Raw genomic sequence first — 25,269 nt, forward strand, 5'->3', positions numbered from 1 at the left:
ACAACCAAGCTAAACTGAGGACATCAGCGCGTATGCCGATCCAATGCACCTGTGCTCTTCTAAGAGGAGATTTGGACACATGGAAGATCACAGAGGGCGTGAGGACAAGAGGCCATCTGCAAGCCAAGGACAGAGGGGTGAACACAGCCTTTCTTCCCAGCCCTGAGGACTCAGACTTACCAACAGTTCGACTTGCACTTCAGCCTGGAACTGAGAGGCAGTTCCCGTCTGTTGTTGGAGCTGCCTAGCCTGTGGGGTCTATTATGACATCCCTAGCCAATGAGTATGTCCCTGCCCATCCCAGACCAATATGGGACAGAGGGTACAGCTACCTCTAGGTCCCCTGCCCTGTGGTTCAGAAGGAAGGTCATGCCCAGCAAGGCCATACTCCTCCTCAGTACCTCCCCCAACTCCCCTTCTGCTCTGAGTGCGGGCTTCCATTAAACCTCTTGAATAAGGCCGGGCGGTGGTGGCGCACGCCTTTAATCCCAGCACTCGGGAGGCAGAGCCAGGCGGATCTCTGTGAGTTCAAGGCCAGCCTGGGCTACCAAGTGAGTTCCAGGAAAGGCGCAAAACTACACAGAGAAACCCTGCCTCGAAAAACCGGGAAAAAAAAAAAAAACCCTCTTGAATAAGAATCCTCTTCTAGGCTGTGGTCCAAGGAGCCCGACTCAAGACACTTAATGGATCCAAAGCTCACGTTCTTATTCAAAGTTCTTTTGATCTGGGGGACAAGGTCTAAACCTTTGGGCTGGAGTTTCAAGGTGGCACAGTGTCTTTCCTGTCCCTCCTGTGTTTACTTCTGCTGCAGCTGAGTTACCTCCTTCCTGATGGCCCAGCATTCTAACCTTCAGGTTTTCTGTTAGCTCTTCCTTACCCTTCCACTGTCTGCTGCCCCTGAAAATTCCAGTGACCTACAAGTCCAGACCAGCTCGGATGGCCCTGTCTCCCTCCAGACACTCCTGCCGAGCTCACTCTGAAACATCCGAGGGTGAAGCCCCTATTGTACGATCACGTGATCTCTGTTTTGCCTCATGCAGCTGTCATCACTGCTTGAGCTGGCACGTCACTGACCACTTTCAGTGCCCTTTCCCAGACTGTGGGCTTCGTAAGGACAGAGGTCAGGTCCTGTATCCACACCTATAGCATTCCTCAAGGGGTAGAGGATGTGTCCTTGCTTTCGATAGTACTTAATGACAGGGTCTCCCGGGAGGAAACCAGAGATAGGGGTGAGAGCCACAGAATGTCCTGCCAATACCACTGTTTTCAGCCTCGACTTCCCCAGCAGGGCAGCCCCACCCTCTAGGGCCCCAGCCAGCTGGCTCAGCCTGGGAACAAGTTTTGGGAAGTACCTACATCTTTGCAGTTTTCCGACTTGGAGAAGTGGATCAGGTCATCGTTGTACATGTCCTGGGTGTTGAGCAGGTCACTGTACTCCTTCTGGCTGAGGTCTTCTGGGTTAATCCCATTGGCCCTGAGGAATTCCTGGTACGCCACGCTGAAGGCCTGCCCTATGGACTGTGCGATCAGCTGGGCCTGTAGCAGCAGCAGGGAAGAGGGTGGTGAATGGGGGACTCCTTGGCACACGCGCCCCTGGGTACTTAGTCCTTGTGGCATTTGAGGGTTTAAACACAGCAGGTCACTCAGCCATTCTCTATCAGCGTACCAGTGCCTACCAGAAAAATCAGTATGCTTCTTCTTATGACTGTGCCTACACGGGAGTCATTGGCACTCAGTAGACAGGAGTCAGAGATGCTGGACATCCTACTGTACAAAGGACAGTCATACACAATGACAGGTCATTCTACATCCTGTACAATTTTTGGATGTCCCACTGGACATTCATTGTATGTACCACCTTTTTCTAATCACTATATCCATAAATAGATTCTAGCTTCTGTTTAAATACAGAGACTCATTGGGTGGTCCTGGCTACATTGCACATTTAAAGAATACTACTATACAAAGTGAAGGAAGATGGTCCTTTGAGATTTTATAAGTTTCATGTCTTTCAAAATCATATCATTTGTGGTCATGGCATAAGCTGTCAATGATCACATCCCTGTGAGCCTGTGTATTCACCGTGGGGCATGGAGATTCTGCCTGTGTTTATAGATATGGATTCTTGCTTAGCCCTCAATTCAAAATATCAGGTAGAAAGTATCTACAGTATTGCATCGAATACAATTCTGTTCTCACAGCCAAACTTAAATAAGCAGGTGTCAACATCTGGCTGCTTCATGATACTTTTTGGAACGGCTGAGCCCAAGCATTTATAGTATCATGATTTTATCTTAACCTCTTTCCCGTTTTCATTATACTTATGGCTATAAATTATTTTGTAGAAAGAAAAGGGAACTGGAGAGATGGCTCAGTGGTTAAGAGTGCTTGCTGAATAACCATGAGGACTGGACTAAAATCCCAACATTCATGTAACAAGCTGGGTGACCTGTGCATGTCTATCATCCCAGCTTCAAGAGGGTAGCAGAGGCAGCGAGTCTGCTGTGAGAAAATGTGAATCCCCGACTGAGGGAGAGACCTGCCTCAGAGGACAGGTGGAAAGGTGATAGAGGAGGCTACCCAACACCCTCTTTTGGTCTTTGTACATACACAGACACTGGGTACCTGCTTGTTCATGGGGTGGGGGCCTGGCCCAGCCCACCCTGGCCCAGCTCAGCCCTCAGCTACGGGACAGTACACTTGCTCCAGATTATAGTGGAAACAAAGCCACGGGGGTCCTTTCTGTTCTTCCCTTGTGGAGCTAAAAAACAGAGGCAGAAACCCCTCCTTATGAACTCCATGCCATATGGAGGTAGCAGGGGTCCTGCCAGGCTCTTCCAGGCTGCTGAGCCTTCTCTCTGGCCTGCAGGAGCCAGGAATCTTAAGATTCTACAGTTTTACTCATGAGCTTTCCTGGCACCTGTTTATTTCTCTTTTGTGGCATCCTGGCCTCAGCCTTAACGCACAGTGCAGAGGGAGACAGGAAGAGGCATTGTTGCTTAAGGCTTGAAGATCAATGTCAGCATCTGGTGGCGGCCACAGCCATGGCAGCTCTGGTTCCCTATGAAGGGAGGGACTGCCTTGGCCTCCTTACTTCTTGCGGAGGGCAATTTATTGCAGGAAGGAAGGTGCCGGGGAGGTTGGGTGCTAATGCAGTGCAGAGCCATGGTGTGAAAGAACACCTCTGTCATGAATGCATCTTCCTTCATTTGACCTCACCTCCTGCTAGACGGGGTCAGGAATCCCTGCTTGGTACGCAGCAGGGAACATTTTCATGAGGTCTGGGCCTGGGGGTGATGCTCCTGTCACTGGGCTGGGAGGGACAGGGACAATAACTGTGGCAGCAGGGCAGTGCTGTACAGCTCCGACCTTTTCTCTGCAAACACCCTGGTACCATGAAACCTGCTTAGATGGGCGATCTGGGTCGTTCTCTTTCATAGCCTGCTGGTTCTTCCTTCCCAAGCAAACTCAGCACTCCCCTGCCTCAGGGCCTTTGCACTTGCTTTTTCCGATTCTCATTTTACTCAAGTCTCTGCTCAACTGTCACCTCCTTGAAAAAAAAATACTATGCCAATCACCCTACTTGAACTAGTCCTGTACTTCTGTGCACTGACCCTGTTTTCTATCTCAGCAAAGCACTCCCCATGTCTGATTTATTAAGTTGACTTATCTCTTTATTTTCTACCCCCTTCAGCCTGCACCGAGAGTAACTCATGTACTTCATTCAGCCCTACACCTGCAGTTCTAGAACAGTGTGGTAGGTGCTCAGTAAATATGTTTAATGTAGGATGAGCCAGACAGATTCAGGTCCTGAAAACTGGCCATCCAGTGGCTATCCAGGCCACCCACAGGGAGGATGAGGAAGCCAGCCTTACGTCCTCAGACTCAAAGACATGGCAGATCATCTTGTACTGTCTTTTCCCATCCTGGGATGGGTGCGAGGCCTCCACATTCTCCTGGGAGTTGGAGCGGGGCATCCGTCTGCGGGCCATCAGCACGACTATGTTCCCGATGTCTGCGATGTAGGAGATGGTCCTCAGGGGGTGATCCATCATAGGCTCCTAGAGGGGAAGGACAGGTAGGTGAGTAGCATGTAGGACCTAAGAACTTAGGAGGTGGTATCTTCTTCCCTTACACAGGTTGAGGATGGAACCGGGCTGGGGTGGGGCCGGGCAAAGCCCTTCCTGCTAGACCTCTGAATCCCACCCCCTAGGTCCGCCCAAGGCATTTTCCTTGGCTAATGAACAACAGGAGATATGTACAAGAGAAAAAACAAGAAATAGCAAACATTTTACACTGTGTAGATTCTCTGGTGGTGAAGCTGAAAAGAAAATCTAAATGTCACAGTGTGTGTGTGTGTGTGTGTGTGTGTGTGTGTGCGCGTGCGCGCGCGTGTGCCGCGTGTGTATGTGCTGTGCACTTTTAAATAGAATTCCTTAAGGGTAATGAGCCTTCCCTCCCAGAGAACTCATTTGAGTGACAGACAACACACACATTCTGAGTTTTCCTTTGTGTTTTGAGAAATCAGTCACAGTCCTATATAGCTAGAGTTTTCCTGCCTTGCCCACAGTCAGGACAAAACTCTATCAGTCCTACCTAGCATCAGCCATTTTTGAACTAAGTTCTTTGAGCTTGACGGGTCCAATGTGGGGAGTGGATGAAAGTCCTGAGTGAATGTGTGTATCGCTGACAGGTGCACAGCTACATCAAGGAGTCTAATGTCTCAGATCCATGGGGATGAAAAGCCTTCCCTGGTCTAGGTGGAGACGTTGACAAAATATGTGGAGAAAAATGTAGAACCCAGCTTTGCCCCCCTCAGGGTTTACAGCCTGAGGGAGACTGCTCCCTTAAAGGGACCTCTGCTGTGGGATGGTCTGTATGTCAAATTGCTCTGATTGGTCAATAAATAAAACACTAATTGGCCAGTGGCCAGGCAGGAAGTATAGGCGGGACTAACAGAGAGGAGAATTGAGATAACAGGAAGGCGGAGGGAGACACTGCCAGCTGCCGCCGTGACAAGCAGCATGTGAAGATGCCGGTAAGCCATGAGCCACGTGGCAAGGTATAGATTTATAGAAATGGATTAATTTAAGATATAAGAACAGTTAGCAAGAAGCCTGCTATGGCCATACAGTTTTGTAAGCAATATAAGTCTCTGTGTTTACTTGATTGGGTCTGAGCAGCTGTGGGACTGGTGGGTGAGAGATTTGTCCTGACTGGGCCAGGCAGGAAAACTCTAGCTACAGACCTCCTCCTGAGATCAACTACACCTGCCTCCTTGTTCAGAAGTATAAAATAAACACTCCAAAAGAGTTTCCAGGGGTTGGGGATTTAGCTCAGTGGTAGAGCACTTGCCTAGCAAGCACAAGGCCCTGGGTTCAGTCTTCAGCTCCAGAAAATTAAAAAAAAAAAAAAAAAGAGTTTCCAGATGGGCGGTGGTGGTACATGCCTTTAATCCCAGCACTCAGGAGGCAGAGCCAGGTGGATCTCTGTGAATTCAAGGCCAAGTGAGATCCAGGACAGGAACCAAAACTACACAGAGAAACCCTGTCTCAAAAAACCAACCAACCAACCAACCAACCAACCAACCAACCAACCAACCAAACAAACAAACAAACAAAAGTTTCCAGGCTGCTGCTGGTCCATCTCCATCAGAGCAAGTGGTCCAGCAAGTCCAAGCTGTTGTGATGTGTGTGTGTCTCCTTGCTTCATTCCCTTGTCACCCCAGTCAGGTTTCCAGGACTCAGCACACAAGTCACATCAGCCCAACACCAGGAGAGAGCCACTTTACAAGCATTGGGAGTCTATGTGAGAATGCCACTGCCTTCGCCCTGAGAAAGGTGAGAGCAAGCTGGTACCTGTGTATCTGCATTCAATACTTTGATCCTCTGGGTTGAAATGAAGAGATCCACCTCAGTCATTGGCTGAGATTCGCCTTCAGGAGCCTAAGAAGAAAGTGCATCAAAAGAAATTTTATTCTATTACCTTAACCCAGAGGCATGCGAAAAGGTTAGCTCACACACTGGGTTACCAAGACACACTCACCAGAACGGCAACACAGACTCAAGGGTTAAATTGCCAAAGTTGAAGGTACTACAGAGAGGATGGACACATGGGCAAAAGTCAGCATCTCTATGCTACAGGGGAGATGTAGAGTCCCCTCTGCTGCTCCCCTACAGCAGCAGTCACTGCATCAGATTAACTCTGGACACGATGGCAAGTGACCCTTTCTGCAAGGGGTTTGGAGGCTGAGGGTCAGAGCAGCTAATTCATAGTGAGGACTTGGAACAGCCACTCAGTTTACCCTGCCAGAGCTGATGAAGGGCAATGTCTGTAGCAGAGCAAAGGAAGCCACTGGATGCGGTTCTGGTAAGAGGGTCTTCATGTTCACACATCACCACAGCAACACAGAAGCAGCTGCCTGCTCCTGCGGCCACCCCATTACAAAAGAGCCCCCAATGCCGTACATCCTCAGAGTAATTTATAGACACCTAGAAGCTCTACAATCCCCAAAGTGCAGCCTGGCTCATTTAGGGCTGAACCCTGCACAGGTGTGGTTATTAGCAAGTTTTCTTTTTTTGCATCCAGCAATCTGAGAAATCCTCAAATTCAATGTACTGCAATTGAGTCGTCCCAGGTTCCTGCCACATTATTGCTCCTGAATGGCTGCCGCTTCCACACTAGAGGATTCATTTAGCGTCTCCAATCTGCTCCCTGTCGTTCCTCTGCAGTGAAATGACCAAATGAGCAACAGAAAATGGCCACTTGAGGCAACTAAGTTTGGAGAAAGGCTGGCTTATGGAGCGATTCAAAACGAAATCGGAACAAAAACTTGCTGGATGCAGAAAACAAAAACACAAAATCATAAAAAGGCCAAACGGAAAAGAAAAGGACAAGGCGTAACACCAAGTGATGAAGTTGTTTGTACTGCACCTTCTTCCTGCTTTTGGCTAATTTCTGGGCCGTCTGCTTAGCATGGAACAAACAGAGACAGGAGAATAGTTAGAAAAGAGGAACTGACACACTAACACTGCTTAGGGGCCTAAAGTGCATGTGGGAGGAAGACGGGGTTAAACACCCACTTGAAGGGGAGATAGTCTTAATGTGAGTGTTGGGACAAGGGCATGAAGAAACTTCTTATGTTGTTGTAATTTGCCTTTTTAAAGAACCCATTTTGGTTCTGTTTTTATTGCATGCCTGATTTGTTATTTCACTGATTTCAGCTTACATTTTTATTTCCATCTACTTTCTTTGGGAGTGACTTGCTGAATTTCCCCTCAGCTTCTGATAAAAAGCTACAGCTGTCCAAACTCTTTTCTTCTACTAAAGCTTTGGCTCCCTCTCTAAGTCCGGCTTTAGCTGTATCACAGTTTTGTGCACTACGATTTCTTTACTGACACATTACAACACTTCAGCTGTGACTTCTTTGAACCCTGAATTACAGTTGTGTTACAAATTTAAAAACATTTGGAGGTTTTCTAGCTATCATTTCAGCATCAGTTATGGGATCAGTTTTACTGTGGTCCGAGAACATATGATGTATGACTTCAGTCTTTTTGAAAGTGGCCGAGTCTTCGGGGTTATGATCCAGCACATGATTGACTTTGGTGAACATGTCCTTTGCACTGCAAAGAAACCATTCTCAGCTGTCAATCAAGATGACTCTCATGTGGGGTGTGTGTGTGTGTGCCTCCCTTGTTCTACCATTTTACTGACAAAGGTGTGTTAAGCTCCCCAGCCATCACTGGGGAGTTTTCTTAGTATTGTCTTTGTTCCACTGACCTTTGTTCTCTGTTTTGTCGCTGTACTAGAGGGTGCACATGTATTTAGGGTGGTATGTCTTCCTGTTGAATAAATCCTATCATTTCCCCCCTCTTTATCTGTAGCAATAATTTTCTCTTAAATTTAATAAGATGAATATAGTTTGTACCTAGCTAAAATGGACATATTTCTCCTTGTACTTATAATTAAAAGATAGTATAGTTAATAAAAGCTGAGCTGGACTTTCCAAATCCAAACCTCTGCTCTGCTACCTACTATTTGTGTGATTTTGAGCAAGCCATTTAAAATTTCTATGCCTCAGTTTCTCTATGTAAAATAGGGATTAAAATAGTATCTACCTCATAGGGCTGTTTTAACAGATAAAATAAATGCATGAAAAACTGAACAGAGCACTGAGCATTATATCTGTGTCTGCTATATATAATTAAAATTTACACATGTAGGATGCAGTTCTTCAATTGTACACATTACATATTTTATGTGAATGTGAGTCAGTGGCCAAACTGTGGAAGGTGTTATGGCTATGGGGTGGGTAAGGATGGACTATTGTGATGGGTTGGGGTGTGTGTGTGAGGCTACACTGTTGTGATGGGTGTAAGGTGGTAAAGCTGAGCTGTTGTGATAGTTACAGTAACAGTGGATAAGGCTGTGCTGTTGTGGTGGGGAGGGAGGGTGGGTAAGGAGGGTGGGTAAGGCCGTGCTGTTGTGATGGGGAGGGAGGGTGGGTAAGGAGGGTGGGTAAGGAGGGTGGGTAAGGCTGTGCTGTTGTGGTGGGGAGGGTGGGTGGGTAAGGAGGGTGGGTAAGGCCGTGCTGTTGTGATGGGGAGGGAGGGTGGGTAAGGCCGTGCTGTTGTGATGGGGAGGGAGGGTGGGTAAGGAGGGTGGGTAAGGCCGTGCTGTTGTGATGGGGAGGGAGGGTGGGTAAGGCCGTGCTGTTGTGATGGGGAGGGAGGGTGGGTAAGGAGGGTGGGTAAGGCTGTGCTGTTGTGATGGGGAGGGAGGGTGGGTAAGGAGGGTGGGTAAGGCCGTGCTGTTGTGATGGGGAGGGAGGGTGGGTAAGGAGGGTGGGTAAGGCCGTGCTGTTGTGATGGGGAGGGAGGGTGGGTAAGGAGGGTGGGTAAGGCCGTGCTGTTGTGATGGGGAGGGAGGGTGGGTAAGGAGGGTGGGTAAGGCCGTGCTGTTGTGATGGGGAGGGAGGTGGGTAAGGCTGTTCTCTCGATTCTTTGTACTTACCTGGTGGAAAAACTTGGCTCTCAGCAGTTTGTCTCAATTTCACTAGTGATTAAATTGTGTTGTCTGCATTATCCCACTGTGGAAACTGGATGAGTCAGCCATCCAGGCAGCACATAGCTAATTGCTGGTACACCCAGCAAAGAGGATGACCCCACTCCCACACAGCTCCCCCACCATTCTCCCCGTGGTGATGAGTTCGAGGTGAGCACTCTGCAAGACTCATGGAGATGTTTTACTAACTGGCTCACCTGCCAGTGGGTGTATTTCTGCACCTGACAAGGCCCTATGTGGATGTGGCTAGGTACTACTCGGATGTATGTGGAGTGAGAGGCCTTCCCTGGACGTTCTGGCCTGAGTCAGTTTTCATCTGCCTGGTAACATCTCCTCTTGGATCTTTCCTCTGCTTCTCTTGAAATGACATAAAATGGCCCAGGAATACCTACTCCTGTTGGTATCAAAAGCCCAACCAAATTCTTCAACTCTAGGGGACTGAGCTCTGGCTTCAACATCAATACAACACCCAGATTCTAGTTCTTTCTTTTCTTTTCTGGAACTACAGAAAGATGAGGAAGACAAACTGAGTTTCACGACAGGTATTCAGCATGGTTTGCACAAAGTTCAAAATATTTTATGCAGGTAGAGCAATACCATCTTGAAATCACTTGGATTTCTAAGTATTCTGCAACAAATTGTAACATTTAGACGTAACATTGAAAAGATGAGCGAGTCAGTGCCTGAATGAGAGATTGGAAGAGGCTAACAGAAACCTCGCAAAGCCAAGGATGGCGGTACCCTGGGAAGACCTGTGTCCTCTCTCTCACGTCAGGCTCAGTGCGTACCAGGCACTCACCAATGACAGCCCTTCTAGGGTTGTCCTGCTGTGGGGAGGGTCTCAGCTAGCCTATCTATTCTTTACCCAGTTAGCGTCTATTGAGTTATGGTCCTATGCCAGGACCCTTTTAGCCATTTCAAGGGTCACTGTCAAAGCTCACGGCAACCCTGTGAGGCAGGAACTATAGTGAGACGCTCAGGCGGAGGAAAGCAAAGCATAGAAAAGCTATGTCATTGTGTCACACAGCTGTGAGGCAGCAATCTAGCCTGACACTCTATCCTCCCTTGTGTAGCTTAGGAAAGCTTTTCTTCTGGAATGTCTCAGTTTCCCATAAAATGGGGCTAATAATACCTACCTCCCAGGACTCCCTACACTCCAGTCTGAGCAGTGAATGAGGTGATAATAAATGCAAAGGCCTGGTAGGCACCAGCAGCATCCTCTCTACTGATCTCTTCAAGCAAGCTGGGAAGTGACATGACTCAGACAAAGCAACAGCCAGTGAACATTTAATTCTACAACGAAAATGTAATTTTTGATATTTAAAAGAAGCCACAAAAATGGAAAAATATGAACTCTAGGTCAGGCTAATCAAGACAGATTAAAAAAATGATAATGAATGATCTGAACAAAAAATGTGTGCAACACACAACCCTTGATAGCATTTGTGATGTTACTACATGAGCCCCCAGAGGATGGAGATGAGGACGTCCCCCTGTGTGTGGACACCCATGGCCTCTGCGCCTCAGAGGACCACTAGCCTCTGGCTGTGGAGTCAAAAATAGAGTGAGAGTCCAGAGAAAGGATGAGAAGGGAGCTAGCTAGCACAGGCTCCAGTCAGTGCCCTAGCCGTGTGGGGAGGGACATTCCAGAGCATCAGGACGGGAGCAAATCCCTCTTCAGAGGTCTCTCTAGAAACTACCTGAAAGACTTCAGCAGGCAATACACCATGATCCTTACAGGCCTTGCTTGAGTGACTATGGGAGCCACTGTTTAAATAATATGAAGGGCATTGATGTCTGGTAGGAATTCTGACCATCACTTATTATTATTCTAGTCACATGGTTTATGTCCTCAGGGGTTTTCTAACTTGTCAACCATTTTTAAAAATCATCCTTATTAAAACATTAACTTTCTGTTGAATCACTTATGTTTCCATCTTTATCTTTACAAACAACCAACTCTTGGCCTCACTGTTCTTTCATATTGTTTTATTTCTGATCTTTCTTATTTTGGGCTTAGTTTAGTTTTTATTTTTTATAAGCCTTTCAGATACCTCAACAGGGTATTTGCAAAGTTTCTGTTTTTTTATGTAGGCACTCATAAATGTAACCTAGGATGTTCACTGCATCTCACAGTTGTGTTGTATTTCTATTACATATTTTTATTTGTTGAGATTTCTACCTATGTGTACAGTGAAAATGTAATCAATGTCCCCCTTTCCCCAACAGCTTCCCTCCCTAACTGCACATCTTTGGTTGTTGCTTTTTTTTTTTTTTTGTAACTTACTAAGTCTAATTAGTGCTGCCCACATACATGCACTAACGTGGGGCCATCCATGGGAGCATGGGAAACCTCCCAGGAGCTATATACTCCCTGGGTAGGTTAAATAAAAATGGCCCCAACAGGCTAATATGTTTGAAGACTCGGTCACCACATGGTAGACCTGTTTGGGAAGGACTAGGTGGTCTGCCATTGGGTGCAGTCTCTGATGTTTCAAAACTCACGGCATTCTCAGTGTGCTCTCTGCCTCCTGCTCAGGGTTTGAGATGTGAACTCTAAGCTGGTGGTGCCACCATGCCTTCTTTTTACTGTGGACTCTATGCTCTCTGTAACTGGAGGATCAATGAAACGTTCTCCTTTATAAGTTGCCTTGGTCACAGTGTTTTATTACAGCAATAGAAACGTAACTAATGTATCCCCCCCCCCCCCCACCCAGAATGATTCCCCTCCTCTAGCAGCTATCAACTGCCAATTTGAGAAAAGCAGTAATTCAGCTCTCAACTCCTCAGTGATCCTCTGCTGTGTTATTCCACTTTACGCTCCATCTCGAGCTTCACTTCGTAATTGGTTTCTAGTTTCATCAATCATTGTGATCAGAAAGGATCTAGCATATGATTTAAATGTTCTTAAGTTTGTGACATAATACATAATCTGTTCCAGAGAAATCCTAAACTAAGGAAAGAAAATGTGTTCTGTAGCCACTGGGTGGATTATTCTGTAAGTGTCTGAGAAATCATACGCTTTATATTGTAACTTAACCCTGGTATTAATTTGACTTTAGGAGGAGGTTTGGATGACCTGTTAATTAACGGCAGTGGAGTGTTGAAATTCCACACGATTTCTGTTTTGGAGCCTCTCTTCATGTGTCATAGTATTTGTATATGAAACTGGACGCTTTAACATTGGGTGCATATTAACTTATATCTTACCGTTGACTTGATCCTTCATTATCATGTGGTGACTGCCTTGGTCTCTTCTTAAAGTTACTGTCTCAGTGTCTATTCCTATACGTAGTTACTGCTGCTTATCTCAGGTTTTCCTTCACCTGGAGTATCATTTTGCATCTTTTCCCTTCAGTTTCTGTGTAAGTCCTTGTAAAGTGTATCACTAGCAGGCAGCTACTGGTGGCTCTTATCTTTTTAAAATCCATTAAGCAAGCCCCTTAAGATTTAACTGGAAAACTTAGCCCATTTACATCAGAGGCTCTTATTGTTAGGTATGGACTTACTCCTGTCACTTTGATGTTTTCATGGGTATGTGACAGGCGCATGCACATACATATTTGTGTGGTTGTGAGGGTGGAGGGCAGAGGTGGACACTGGGCATCTTCCTTAGTTGCCTTATATACTGAGGCAGGGTGTCTCAACTGAACCCAGAGCACATTGATTCAGCTAGTCTGGCTAGCCTGCTTGCCCTGGGGAGCCTGTCTCTACTTCCCTGGTGTTAGAAGTACAGACAGACAATTACATGGGTGCTCAGGATCCGAACTCTGGTCTTCACACTGAGTGGTGAATGTTTTCCCCAGTGAGCCATCTCTACAGGCCCCGATGCTTTTCCTTTGGTTGTGGGGATATTTCTGTTTTCTTCCTGTCTTACCGTTGGGCTGACTGTTGCAGAGGTAATGCTTGCTCCTTTTCCGCTGTCTTTTGTGTGTCTACTCCAGTCTGAGCAAGGGGATTTATATTTTCACAGGCTTCAGTGATGGTAATTATCTTTCTTTCACTTCTTTCCCTGAGGTGGCCATAAATCAGTTTTTCCTATCTTGGAAGGTTTTAATTATCCTCCATTTCTGAAGAGTAGTCTTGGTTCTGGTAATTCTGGTTGACTTTTGTTTCAGGACTTGGAATGTGCTATTCCATTCCTTCACAGACTAGAGGGTTTCAGCTGAAGTGTCTGCTGCTGTTTTAATGAGCATAAGGTTGAAGTGGCAGGGTGTCGTGTCCCCCCTCCACTCCCCACGAAGATTGTAAAATTATTTCTTAGGCTTTTTACAGTTTGACTATAATGCTAGGGTGAAGATCTTTCAGATTGTAAAATTATTTCTTAGGCTTTTTACAGTTTGAATATAATGTTAAGGTGAAGATCTTTTCTGGCTAGGTGTATTAGACCTTCCATAGACCTCTTATAGCTAGATGATCCTATCTTTCCAAAGATTAGAGAAGTCGTCTGGTATTATTTCATGGAGTAATTTTCCTGTGTTCTTAATCGATGATATATTTATTCACTTTAGAGTGCTATAAAGATTTAGTTCACATTTTGTTGGTATGAGACAGTCTTGCTATGTAGCCCAGGCTGTCCTCCAATTCTCAGTCGTCCTGACTAGCCTCCCAAGTGTTACAGGGATGTTGGGATTATAGGAATCTATGACCACCCCTGGCTTTCAAAGACCCCAAGTGTATTTTTATTTTCTCCATGTCCTTCCTCTGCCTTCTTCCTGTGGGTATTTTGTTTGTTTGTTGTTTTTGGTCTGAACTGGATATTCAAGAAACCTGTTTTCAAATTCATATGCTATTCTTCCACTTGATCCAGTCTGTTGGTATTTTCTGGTTAAGCATTCTCTCTCATTCCAAGGTTTCTATCCGGTTGTTCTTAGAAATCTCTGGTGAATTTCTCATTCTTGTCCTGCTCTGTATTCCGAATTTCATTTGATGCTTTAAAAATATTCCATTGGCTCTCTCTGAGCTTCTTTATATCTACATTTTAAAATTCTTTATCAGGCATTTCATCCATTTTGATTTCTTTGGAATTTGTTGATGAACAGTAACATCCTTTTGGACACGGTACACTTCTTGTCCCCTATTCTGAGGTTTCTGCATCTAGTGGATCAGATCACTACTACTTTTAGAGGTCTTCAAAGTAGTTTTCTTCTGAAGTGTGTCCCATGTCAGTGTCCAGTTTGTTAGGCACCTGGCTTTATTTCCGGTTGGGCACTGTACTGTAGCCTGCCTGCAGCTTTGTTGGTTACAATTCATGACTGGGCCCTGTACATGCTGTGTCGGAGTCAGAGAGATTATTGTGGGGTACGCGAGTTGAGGCTGCATTAGCAGTTAGGCAGTACAGTGTCAAGGTAGAGTGTCTGGGATGCTGTATGGCCAATCTTCCCATGGAGGGCATGGCGCCCACCCTCTCGGCCATGTGTTTTCAGCTACTGATGTCAGCTCTGCTATTCTTAAGGGCCTCAGGGACACGCAGCCATAGTAGTGACAAGGGACCTGAAGTCTTTGTTTTGGCTCAGACACTGTACAGGGAGAGGATGCCAGCCAGTCCTGACTTATCAGATGATGATATCCAGCACTTCCTATCAGATAAGGTGTGAGGACATCAGGAAGCAGATAGTGGGGTGACAACATCAGCTGTGGCGCTCTCCTCTGCTGGCTTCTGAGAGCCTGCCCTGGAGGAGGGCCTCAGCCCCTCCTAGTCTTGCATGTACAGGGCCAGGATGATGGCTGGGGCTTCACCTTTCTTTTCTACCCCTGGACTCCAGTGAGCGAGGAGTAGTAGGTCCTGGCAGCAATAGGGTCAAGGTCCCTTTAAGACTTCTTTAGTCTTGCATACCTGGTGACAGCTGGAGTCCCAGAGCTGTTCAAGGCTCCCTCAGCACATTCTGGTGGGCAGGGCAGCAGGGCAATCACCATGTCCTGTCAGGAGCAGGCATCTGAGTATGAATCACCTTCAGTTCTGGTACAGGACGAGTCTTCAAGCAGATCACCACGGTAAATGGTCTCAGAGGATGCCTGTCTGATGATTCACTCCTGAGGCGTCTATTCCCCACCATGATAAAGTATCCAGCTTAAATCAGTTACTCTGCCGGGCTTAGTTAGGTCATTGAGGTAGCTACACACTGAGCCAGGGCAGTGGAATGCGTATGAGGTCTCAGAGATGGAAACATTAGGGGTCAAACCCCTAATCCGGGCAGCAGCTGCCTTCTGAAGGCAAACCCTGACAAGCCAGGCATGGTGGTGCATCCTCACTCAATGCCATCCCAGCATTCAAGAGGCCAGATAATTGGAACTGAAGCCTGACTACATAAACAAAACCCTGCCTCCGGCTCCAGACTAGAGCATCCTCAGTGTTTGCTGGTAGATGATGTGAGATTCTGTTCCATAGTAAAGCTGGAGGGCAGATTTCAGGTTACTTGAGTGGAACTCAAGCCCGTGAGCACAGTCAGTGCCTACAAGGGTAGGCCACTAGGTCTCCCCCACCTCACTCTTCTGCAGAGGTCAGACTAGTCTCCCTCTCCCCTGGATGTGTCTCTCCTATGATGTTGTCCCAGATTTTTGAACCCTTAGCCAGCCACTTAGCCAAAATACAGCCACACACCCTTTCCTCATAGTTCCTGTTTGTGGAGGAAGAGTCCCGGGCACCTGTATCCAGCCATCTTAGAAAATCTATTCTCTAAGCCTTTAATAAGAACACAAATTTGGAAACTAGCCAGAGATTGTTTCATGCAAGTACTCAGCTTGGCTAGAGTCCTGGAGAGCACAGCTGAGGAGAATGTGCTTCAGAATGCTTCCAGGCAGCCATTTACAGACCACCATGTATAGCAGACTCGTGGGTCTCATTGTCTGAGTTCTCAGAAGTCTGGGGTCAGGCTGGAGAGCTTGCATGTCCATCAAGTGTCTACACAGTGCCTGCCTGCTGGTCCCTGGCCTACATTCTGAGACTCAGAGTTCTGATTCCTTCCTAAGTTTGCTGCTGTTGTTGTTGATGGTGTGTGTGTGTGTGTGTGTGTGTGTGTGTGTGTGTGTGTGTGTGTGTGTGTGTGTACGTACAGCATGCACACTTCCTGCAAGGAGAGCCTTTCTTCTAACAGATGATGAGTGACAAAGGCAGAAAGGACACCTGAAGGCACCAACCAACGTTGGGGAAAGTGACAGCAGCAAGTTCTAATCCCGCTGCTGCTGTTCAGACTGGCTTACTCCTTGTATCTTGATAGATGGAACAGGGTTTTGTCTTCAGATTTTTCGTTTGCCACACAGTAGAATCACCTAAAGTCTTTTTGGTCTATTTATTGGAGCGCCAGTTTCTCAAGGTTTAAGACTGGTGCAAGTTAAATTTTTACTTTCAAAGTGCCTCTCGTAAAAGTCTCCACAGAAACAGCCTTTTAAACCAAAGTCTCAGATCTATCTATCTATCTATCTATCTATCTATCTATATCTGACTATCTATGAGACCACCTGGTCAAACACAAATCAAAATCCTCTTTCCATTTGGCAAATAAATCTGTTTAAATGGTGTTGTTAAAGAAAAAGTAACTGTCAGGTGGTGGTGGCACACAGCTTTAATTCCAGTACTCGGGAGACAGAGGCAGGCGGATCTCTGAGAGTTCCAGGCCAGCCTGGTCTACAGAGCAAGTTCCAGGACAGCCACAGCCACACAGAGAAAACCCTGTCTTGGGGAAAAAAGTGTAACCTTCAAAATTCCCAGTGTGACTCCAAGCCTGGCCCACAGCTGTGTGACGGACATCATCCAGCAGAACAGGAATGTTTGGTAAAGTGGAAGCTTTTGCTTTAGGATGGCATCTCCTGGGTAAATCGACACAAAACCAGAAAGCACTCATCCCTCTGGCCTTGCTTACTGTAGAGGCACAGGAAAGAGAGGAACAAAAGGGGAGGGGGATTCCCATGGAGAGAGAGAGAGAGAAGAGAAAGCCAGAAGGGCAGGGAAGAAACCAGCCTGCTGTAAGCAAGTGGAAGGGCCAAGACAGATCACCACTGGCTTGGCCATTTTCACAAGCAGATTGGAAAATAAATACCTAGCATTGCCTTCCTTTCTCCTTCCCTCCTGGGTGGACCCTGGAATTCCTGGCCCTGCTGTGCTCTGTACCCCTGTGCTGAGGTAACCTAGAAGAATTTATTCTGGAAAGGCCAGGCTTTCTGTAGGAAGAGCATAGTACCCACTCTCTTAGACGGTGGTTTCTCCTGAGCATGGGTGGGCTCCATGACAGTGCTCTGGAGTCCACTGGACTTCTGGGGATGCATCCTTCCTCTGCCTGCAAGAAGTCTGAGCCAGCTCCCAACTCAACTGCCTTCTAGGCGGGATGGACTACACAGTCATCTCTATTTAAAATGAGAAAAGGCTTCTGGCTGTGTGCAATGCCATTCTGACAAGCATTTAGATGGATATGAAAGGAACACAAACCAGAAAATGTTTATTGACAGGCAAGCAGTTCCTTCTAGCCTGCAGAAGTACATTGTAAAATGATACTTATAAGCTGTAAGTGAAATGTAACCATTTAATTTTACCACTTTATAGTGAATTCCTCACATTACATCAATTTACTTGTAAAAGATAAATACATGTTTTTCAAATACCCACTTTGCTCTAGGCATGTTTGAACCATATTTATTATCAGTTGGCTACTTGCTTGTTTTGAAAATGCCATCTAATTTTAGGTTTAACGGAGCTGTGGGATTCCTGGGAGCTGGCCGATTGGGAGCTTCAGAGTAAAGGGTCTGCTTTTTCATGAGGGAGCTGGACTGAAAGGTAAAACCACACTGTCAGCCCCATTATGTAGGCAAGAAAGCAGTTTAGGGCATAGCTGGTGCCAGGGGAGCTGCTGAAGGGATGCTGCTCTTCCCTATGAGCGCTGCTTCCTGTCCAGATGATGTGTTGCCTGCCACACCCCCTTCCCCAGCCATCTGGGCCCTTCTCAAGTGCCCTAAGTGAAGTGGAAAGACACACTCATATGTGGGAATCCAAAGCTGTCAGGAGGTGAATAAACAAGGGGCCCAAAATAAGGGACTTGATTAGGGAGAATCTATGAGAAACTATCCTTGAGGCAACACTCAGTTTTCTGTTACAGGAAGTCTCCAGTAACCCTTAAAGTCAGAATGTTTAGTTCTAGAGAGATCACCTAAGTGGCCCTGGCCACAGAACTTGGTATTTTGATACAATTCTCATGTGTAGCTTTGCTCTGGATGGTTTCAGAGTGTGGAACATACTTGGTTCCAGCTCCGGAAAGGACCTGTGTTATGTGATAGCAAGAGATGTCTCTACTCACTCCCAGGCACATCTTGCAGGGCTAGTTCCTGTCTGTCAGGAAGTCATCAATCAGGCAGGCTGTGGCAGGTCTCCAGAGTATGTTTAGCTTTGGGGAAGCTGATAGCACCACTCACCCAAGGACTTAATGCTATGTGCTTTGCAGAACTATCCCCCTTAGAGTCTGGACTAAGACTCCATTTGAAAACTAGCTTGTTTTTCTTAAGAGATTTATCTCAAGAACTGTGCTGAGAGGTGTTAAATTAAGATGGAGAAGACTTTATGGGGGAAAAGGCCATGGGGAAATTCCTGGCATTAATGTATCTCTTTGGGCCAACTGCTGTGACTTGGCTCTGGAATGTTCTCTCAAAGGTCCATGGGTAAAGGTTTGGTCATCAGCCTGTGGTACTTTTGGGAGGTGGTGGGACCTTTAGGAGATGGGTCTAGTGGAAGGTAGTTAGGTTATTGGGACCCTGACTCCTTTCTCTTTGCTTCCTGGCCACTTTGAAGTGAGCAGCCTCCTCTACCATGAACATCCCAATGTTGTACTGGACCACTACTGGCCCCGTGCAGCACAGGTTAATGACTGTGAGCTAACACTAGTGGAAGCATGGCCCCAAATAAACCCTTTTCCTTTGTTTATCTTAGGTTTTTGACACAGTGCTGGAAGGCTGACTAACACACTACGCGTGGGCAGCTTAGAAAGAATCCGGCAACGTTCTACTGATAGCACTACTTAGTAGTGAAGGTCAAACTTCTGCTTTGCTTTTGTGGTGCTGTCCTGATGGGAGTTGGGGCAAGATGCACGTCTGTGAGGAGAAGGAGCTTCTCTTAAAAGAACTGATCTTCATGCTTTCCATTATCCTGGAGAAGCTCATTTGAAGATAAGACATGTACATCATGGAAGGGTCTCAAGGCACAGGCAAGGTGTCTGTGTCCCAGATGAAGTGGCTGAATGGATCCCTGACATATGGAATAACTGCTAAGCCAGACTCAACATCAAGACTGCTATCAGCATTGTGACAATACTCACTTTTGAGGCAGCTGAAAATTATCCCCTGGGCCACACACCTTAATTCCTAACATATCAATGGTGACTTAAAAGTCACAGCTTACTGGTAGTTAAGGGAGAGGCTAGCTCTGAGTTCAGGAGAGAAGTGTTTGCTTTATAAGCAAAGTTGTCAAAAGAGTGATTGACACATGGAAGCTCCGGCAGCAGGTACAGTGGAGAGCTACTTAATGATGAGAGGGGTGAGAGCATCACAGCATCCTGGGGAAATGCAGAGTGAGTGAGCATCTGCTCCGAGGCTTCATCTTATTGATTTAGAGGCAGGACTTGTGATATGGCCCAGGCTGGCCTCAAACTCACAATCTCCCATCTTGATTGGTCAGTCTTGATTGATGTGGGTGGAGACTAGCAGATTAGCCTTTCAGTGTAGACAAGCACTTGCTGCCTATCTGCTTCCCAGCTGCCATGAGGCAGCAGCTCTGTTCCTTTTCACGTTTCTGCAATGATGCTCTTCTCCACCCCAGCCCAGAAACAACAGTTGGCTGACAATGGGCTCTGCGGCTGTGAACCAAAGCCAATCTCTCCTCCCAAGTACTTGTCGTGGCAACTTACAAAGGAACAGAAAATTGGTACTGGGAGAGGCATTGTCTTTGGGACTACCTGACTCCATGGCTCAGAAGTCTTCACGAGCAGTTTGTGGGAAGAGAAGTTTGGAAACATGTGTTAGAGTTCCCAGAATTCTCTCACCAGGGCCTTAAGGGGTGATGATGGTGAGAGCTCAGATCAATACACCACAGATAGTAAAAACTGCTCATGGGGTTTCTAATGGAAATGAGGAACTTATCTGGAGTTGGACTGGAGGCCATTCGTGTTGTGTTTCGACAAATAACTTATCTACATTTTGTCTCTATCCTGAGACTTTGTGTTAGGTTCTCTTTAAATCTAGTGGAGGGGATTTTAAGACAGCTACCATTCAGTCTATTACATGGACATTGCTGTTGCTTTTGGTCAGGTTTACATTTAGAACAGGGAGCAGAAGCAGGGTGGAAAGATGTGAAAACCTTGTAGTTCGGTTCAAAGTCCACGAAAAGTTGAGGTTACAGAAGGCATGGGTTCTAAAAAGTACCCTCCAAAAGGAGAGACGTACTTTGGTATAGGACCAAAAGATGCCTTGAAGGCACCTCAGGAATCAGCAAGATCTTACTTACTGCAGGCTTCGTGATAGAAAAATGTAAACTGACTAGAAAGACTCTCCTTGGAAAGAGAAGGCTGTTCGGGCGCCCTGCATGTATACAGATGCCTACAAGTTATTATCATAGAAATCATTCTGCTTGCTCAGTTGCCCAGACATCCAGAGGTTCCTGCAGCCATGATCCGAGGAGGTCTAGCTACTGCTCAAGCTGGTGCCAGACACTGGTGTTTTCCATGTGATACTGGTTTTGGGGTTGGGGAGCCCTCTCTGTATATGAAAATATGAAGGTAAAGACAGAGATGAAATGGAAGTGCCCATAAATCAGATGCAAGAACAGGAAATACATGCCACTGAAGCTCCAGGTAGTGAATGCAGCCATCTGAGACAAACCATGTGGGCTACAATTGGCAAGGCTGCAGGTGGGGCTGCCAGGACCTTTGAAGCTCATATTATGCCACCACACTCCTCAGATGCTACACGATCTGTGAGCCCTGGGTTTGTCATGTTTTTTACTCTTCCCTGTTGGTATGAGGATGTTCGTCATTATATGTTTAACTTGCTTTTCACAGGAGCTCACAGGTGAGAGTCTGTCTAGTGTGCCAGGGGAAATTTGGAAAAGTTACTAAGCAGCTATATCCTTATTGTTTTCTTCATTTGGAGATTAATTATGGCCTGAGCAGATGTGTTTAGGGTACTGAGTTGAGCAGAGATGAATTTATGATGGTTACTCTTGTCAACCTGATTCTTGATTGATCTGAGGGACACCAAGTAGTAAGTATACGTCTGGGTGCTGGTGAGGTTGTTTGAGGAGAGGATTGGCATGCAGTTCTGTCTGTCTCCACGAGGTGAGCAACGCTGCTCCCCATGCTCTTCGGCCTCACTGTTCTGCTTCAGTATAGCCCCAGAAACCACACCCAACCAGCTGTGGACTAAGACCCCTGCAACCGTGAGCCACAGTAAATCTCGATTCCTTCTGAATCACTTCTCTCAGGTCAGGGACCTTCCTTCCCTTCAGCCTCTAGGATACTCCTGTGGTATTCCTCATCTGACGCCCTCTTCCTGACACACCTGTGCCTCTACTGGCTGGTTGGTTTCCTCGGAGCTGTTGAGGTTAGGGATAAGGGACTCACTTCAACTGTTACCTTCTCCTACAGTCTTACATAAGAGTACTCAAGGATTGTCTTTTCTCAACAGATAAAGGCCTCTCACTGCTTTCTCTTGTCCTTTTCTCACACTATGGAACCACACCAGCACCAGGCTGTTGAATGGGACCAAAGGAGAGGGGCAGAGAAGATTCAGTTTTAAGTCGCTGAAACTAGAAAAATAAATTGGTGAGTCCTAACATGTCAGTTTTATAGCTCTAGGTTTATGCAGTGATGCTTGCTCTCTGAGTGTGTTTCATCTGACAGCACAATGGTATTTGGACAGCATGAATGCACAGGGTCCCTGCTGCTCTGGTTTTTCTATAATTCTAGGTGGTATTATGGTGGAGACTCTAGAGTTCCACATTTCCAGACTGATTTTGAGTGGCTCAATCTACTTGTGAATTATTGAAACTAGATGAATTTGTTTCTTGATGTATCCAATTAACTTTTTTTTCCTTTTAAGTCTTGATAAAACTAATTTAAACAGGATATGACTATGATAAAACTAATTTAAGTAGGTTATGACTGTGTTCAAACTAGTTTAAAGCAGGATTTGCTTGACTTCCTCAGACTACTCAGGTAAGATTTGGTCATTCACTTTACCAGAATAGTTTATTTTACTGGAAGCAAGACAGTTTGAATGGAGCCTAACAGAGGACTTCTCCAATCAGGAGCCTCCAGCTGTCAGTAGAAAGCCGGGACTGGAATCTCACCTTAGAGGCATAAAGAGCAAAGTCCACGGCCATATGTATTTATTCTCAAGATCAACCTGAACAGTGTTTACATGTATAGGCTCAGGCTTTTAGCTAGGCAGGAATAAGTCCTGCTGGCAGCATCTTAGTCTACTCTCTAAGCGCTGTGGGTTGTTGTTGACTGCTCAGGTGCCTCCAGTCACCCACCACCCCTCAGCCCATGCAGACCCCTCACCTTGATGCGGCTTACTGCTTCCTGGGCTTGCATCATGCGCACATTTTTGGAGGGAGTTTTGTCTGAGAGCAGCTGAGTAGAGCCAAGGTAATTGGCAGCAAAAATAATTCCATCGATCAAGTCTTCAGGGTCACAAGGTCCAGGAACTGCAACAACATAGAGCCACATAGAGTGAATGATGTCGTTGGGGGAGGGTACCACATCCTGAATGCTGTATGCCCGTCCCCATGCTCACTGGTTACATATGTGGTCGACCTGCTAGTCTAAGACATCTTAGAGTCATTTACTATGAGAAATAATGGATTTACTTGAATATGAATCAAAGTCCAACAGTAAAAAATTATGTCTCTTAGCCAGGCCTGGAATCCTAGTTGCTTGGGGGCCTGAGGCAGGAAGACAGTATGTTCAAAATTTGCCTATAGGGTACTTGCCCTGCATGTGTGAGGCCTTAGGTGAAACAATTCCCCACCCCTCCACACAGTGTTGGAGATTGCAGCATGAGCTTTTGGCAACAAGGGCCATGCCATACTCATCTTTGACTTTCATGCCTGGCACATGTATCTATAAACTATATGTCTGCTTGGGTGAACGGAGAGCTGCAATAATGGAAAGCACCATTTCCTGACACTGCCTATTTCCTTTCTACCCACTCAAAATTTCCTCCCCTGTTTGGTCTGTGATGGAGGAATCACATTTCATACATGAGGAAAATGCGATAGTTCTTTCCTATAATGGCATCAGACTCCAACTCTGCAAATTGATAATATCACTGCAAAGCCATGGTCCCAGGCTGCCAATCTTGCCAACGGACAGATCATGATGCTTCACACTGAGATCAATCCCAAGGAAAATCAGATTTTTCTGTTCTCACACACCAGTCCACTAAATTAAATCTCTGTTTTAAATAGAGGGACATCTGATTCTAATCACAATCACCTATAATCCACACCCCAAATTAAAGCATGTTGGCAGCTGTTACATATAACAGGCTCACTAAAGACAGACATTTTAATTGCAAGTAAAATATGTATTTTCTTTGACTTGAATGACAATTCTGAGGAGACTAAAATATAACCCACTGTGAAAGCTCAGGTTCTAGAAATGAGATAACCTGAGGTAGAAACACTTTACTTTCCCTCTTGCAGGGCTAATCTGAAGTGATTTTTATTTTTGTTTTAATGGTCTAGTTCACCTTGAGAACTAGACCTTCTCCCCATGAGAAGCTGATGGCCAGGGTACAAACTTAACTTACTCATTTTCAACAACTAAGGTTGTAGTCAAAACACAGAAATGGGCAGTTAGTCAGGACCTTCACGACACCCTGGGGCGTAGCTTTACCGCGTGGCTAGCCCCAGTCTCTACCCTTGGTCTACGGCAAGAACCAAGGATTCACAGTTATTATACTTTTAGTCTAAGATGCTCTTTCCCCCAGTTTTCCGTCCAGTCCCTCCAAATGCTAAAAGATGCACGAGTGACCCCAGTACTCAGTAGTTTCTCTTCAGCTCTTACCTTCGACGTAGGTTGGGAATGAAGCCAAGCTTTTTCTTGACTGTAATTAAGACAAAGAGGTTTCAAAAAAGGCAGAGCATGATGAAATATGCATTAGCACAAGCGTCCATGCAACATAAAAAAGAAATCCGTCATCAGTGGCATTTGTTAACCAGTTATCGACCGTTTTTCTTTAGAAAGAGTGAAGTGTAGATAAATATATTTTAAGGTTACTTAAAACCCAGAATTCTCCACTAAAGTTTGAAGTGATCAAAATCCCTCTACATTTCAGAGAAGTATTTGTCAGCTTAAAAAAAAAAAGTATAATCATCAATAAAGACTAGACTGTACATTTTAAGAATGTATTCAGCGTGAAAAACTGTTGATTACTAAATGTACCAATAGCATGGCTGTGTACTCTGAGAGTGAGAAGTCCCCGGAGAGTTTCCTTTAGATCTTTAACACAAGGGTAGCTATTAAAAGTAAAATAAACTCTTGCACCTTTTAATCTCTTATTGGTTCATTTAAGTTGAAAAATTCCATTCTGTAAATCATGAATTTATAGTTCTTTAAAATGAAAATGAAAGGTTAGGTTTAAAACACTGGCATTTCTTTGTGTCAGCCTTAACAGCAGCACTATTGGATGGGGTGAGCTGGACACATTCTAGATTCTGGCTGGAAGTTTACATGCCAGTATGCTAAGGAGCAAAGCTTGCCACAGGCTTCTTCCATAAGCACATATGCTGGGAATGGCTCCCTATGAGAGACGAGCAGAGAATTCATGTCTGCTTTAAATGGTATCAGAACTTATAAGGTGAAATATGTGGGACATCAGAAGACACCTCGGGTTCAAATGTAAGCACCTAAAATGGGCAAAAGGTAAGGTTTGCATGGCCAAAATTTACCATGGGGGCACGTGCCCATTTAAACATGATTTTTGGAGAAGGACATCTGTTCAGTACACCCACCTGTTAGATGATGTCACACTCTGGGGTACCTGAAGGGCTAGATTTGAGGACTAGGGTGTCACTCGGTTAACATGCAGAGGATTCTAATATTGGCATGCTAATTGTTTTATGTTGGAAATTAGAGCACCTCATCACTCAGGACAGTGACAGGAATTCCACACTAATTGCATGGTAGACCACATATGGCAACTTTCAGCAGGCTCCCTGCAAAT

The 25,269-nt window shown here is 45.8% G+C and overlaps 1 protein-coding gene across 2 annotated transcripts in view; it reads right to left on the reverse strand.

The window, feature by feature from the left end:
* Apba1 (amyloid beta precursor protein binding family A member 1) overlaps positions 1-25,269 on the reverse strand; it is a 208,890-nt gene that overhangs the window by 17,793 nt on the left and 165,828 nt on the right. The window contains exons 4-9 of one of the 2 annotated variants that reach the window (XM_059259579.1): positions 24,111-24,150; positions 22,602-22,747; positions 6,934-6,966; positions 5,859-5,945; positions 3,876-4,061; positions 1,357-1,536 (exon numbers count right to left, since the gene is read on the reverse strand). In XM_059259579.1, the coding sequence (XP_059115562.1) occupies positions 1,357-1,536; positions 3,876-4,061; positions 5,859-5,945; positions 6,934-6,966; positions 22,602-22,747; positions 24,111-24,150 (672 nt within the window). The remainder of the gene's footprint in view (positions 1-1,356; positions 1,537-3,875; positions 4,062-5,858; positions 5,946-6,933; positions 6,967-22,601; positions 22,748-24,110; positions 24,151-25,269) is intronic. The other variant, XM_059259587.1, reaches the window with a different exon arrangement.

The sequence above is a fragment of the Peromyscus eremicus genome, chromosome 1 (genome assembly GCF_949786415.1).
Source record: "Peromyscus eremicus chromosome 1, PerEre_H2_v1, whole genome shotgun sequence".
NCBI classification, from domain to species: Eukaryota; Metazoa; Chordata; class Mammalia; order Rodentia; family Cricetidae; genus Peromyscus; species Peromyscus eremicus.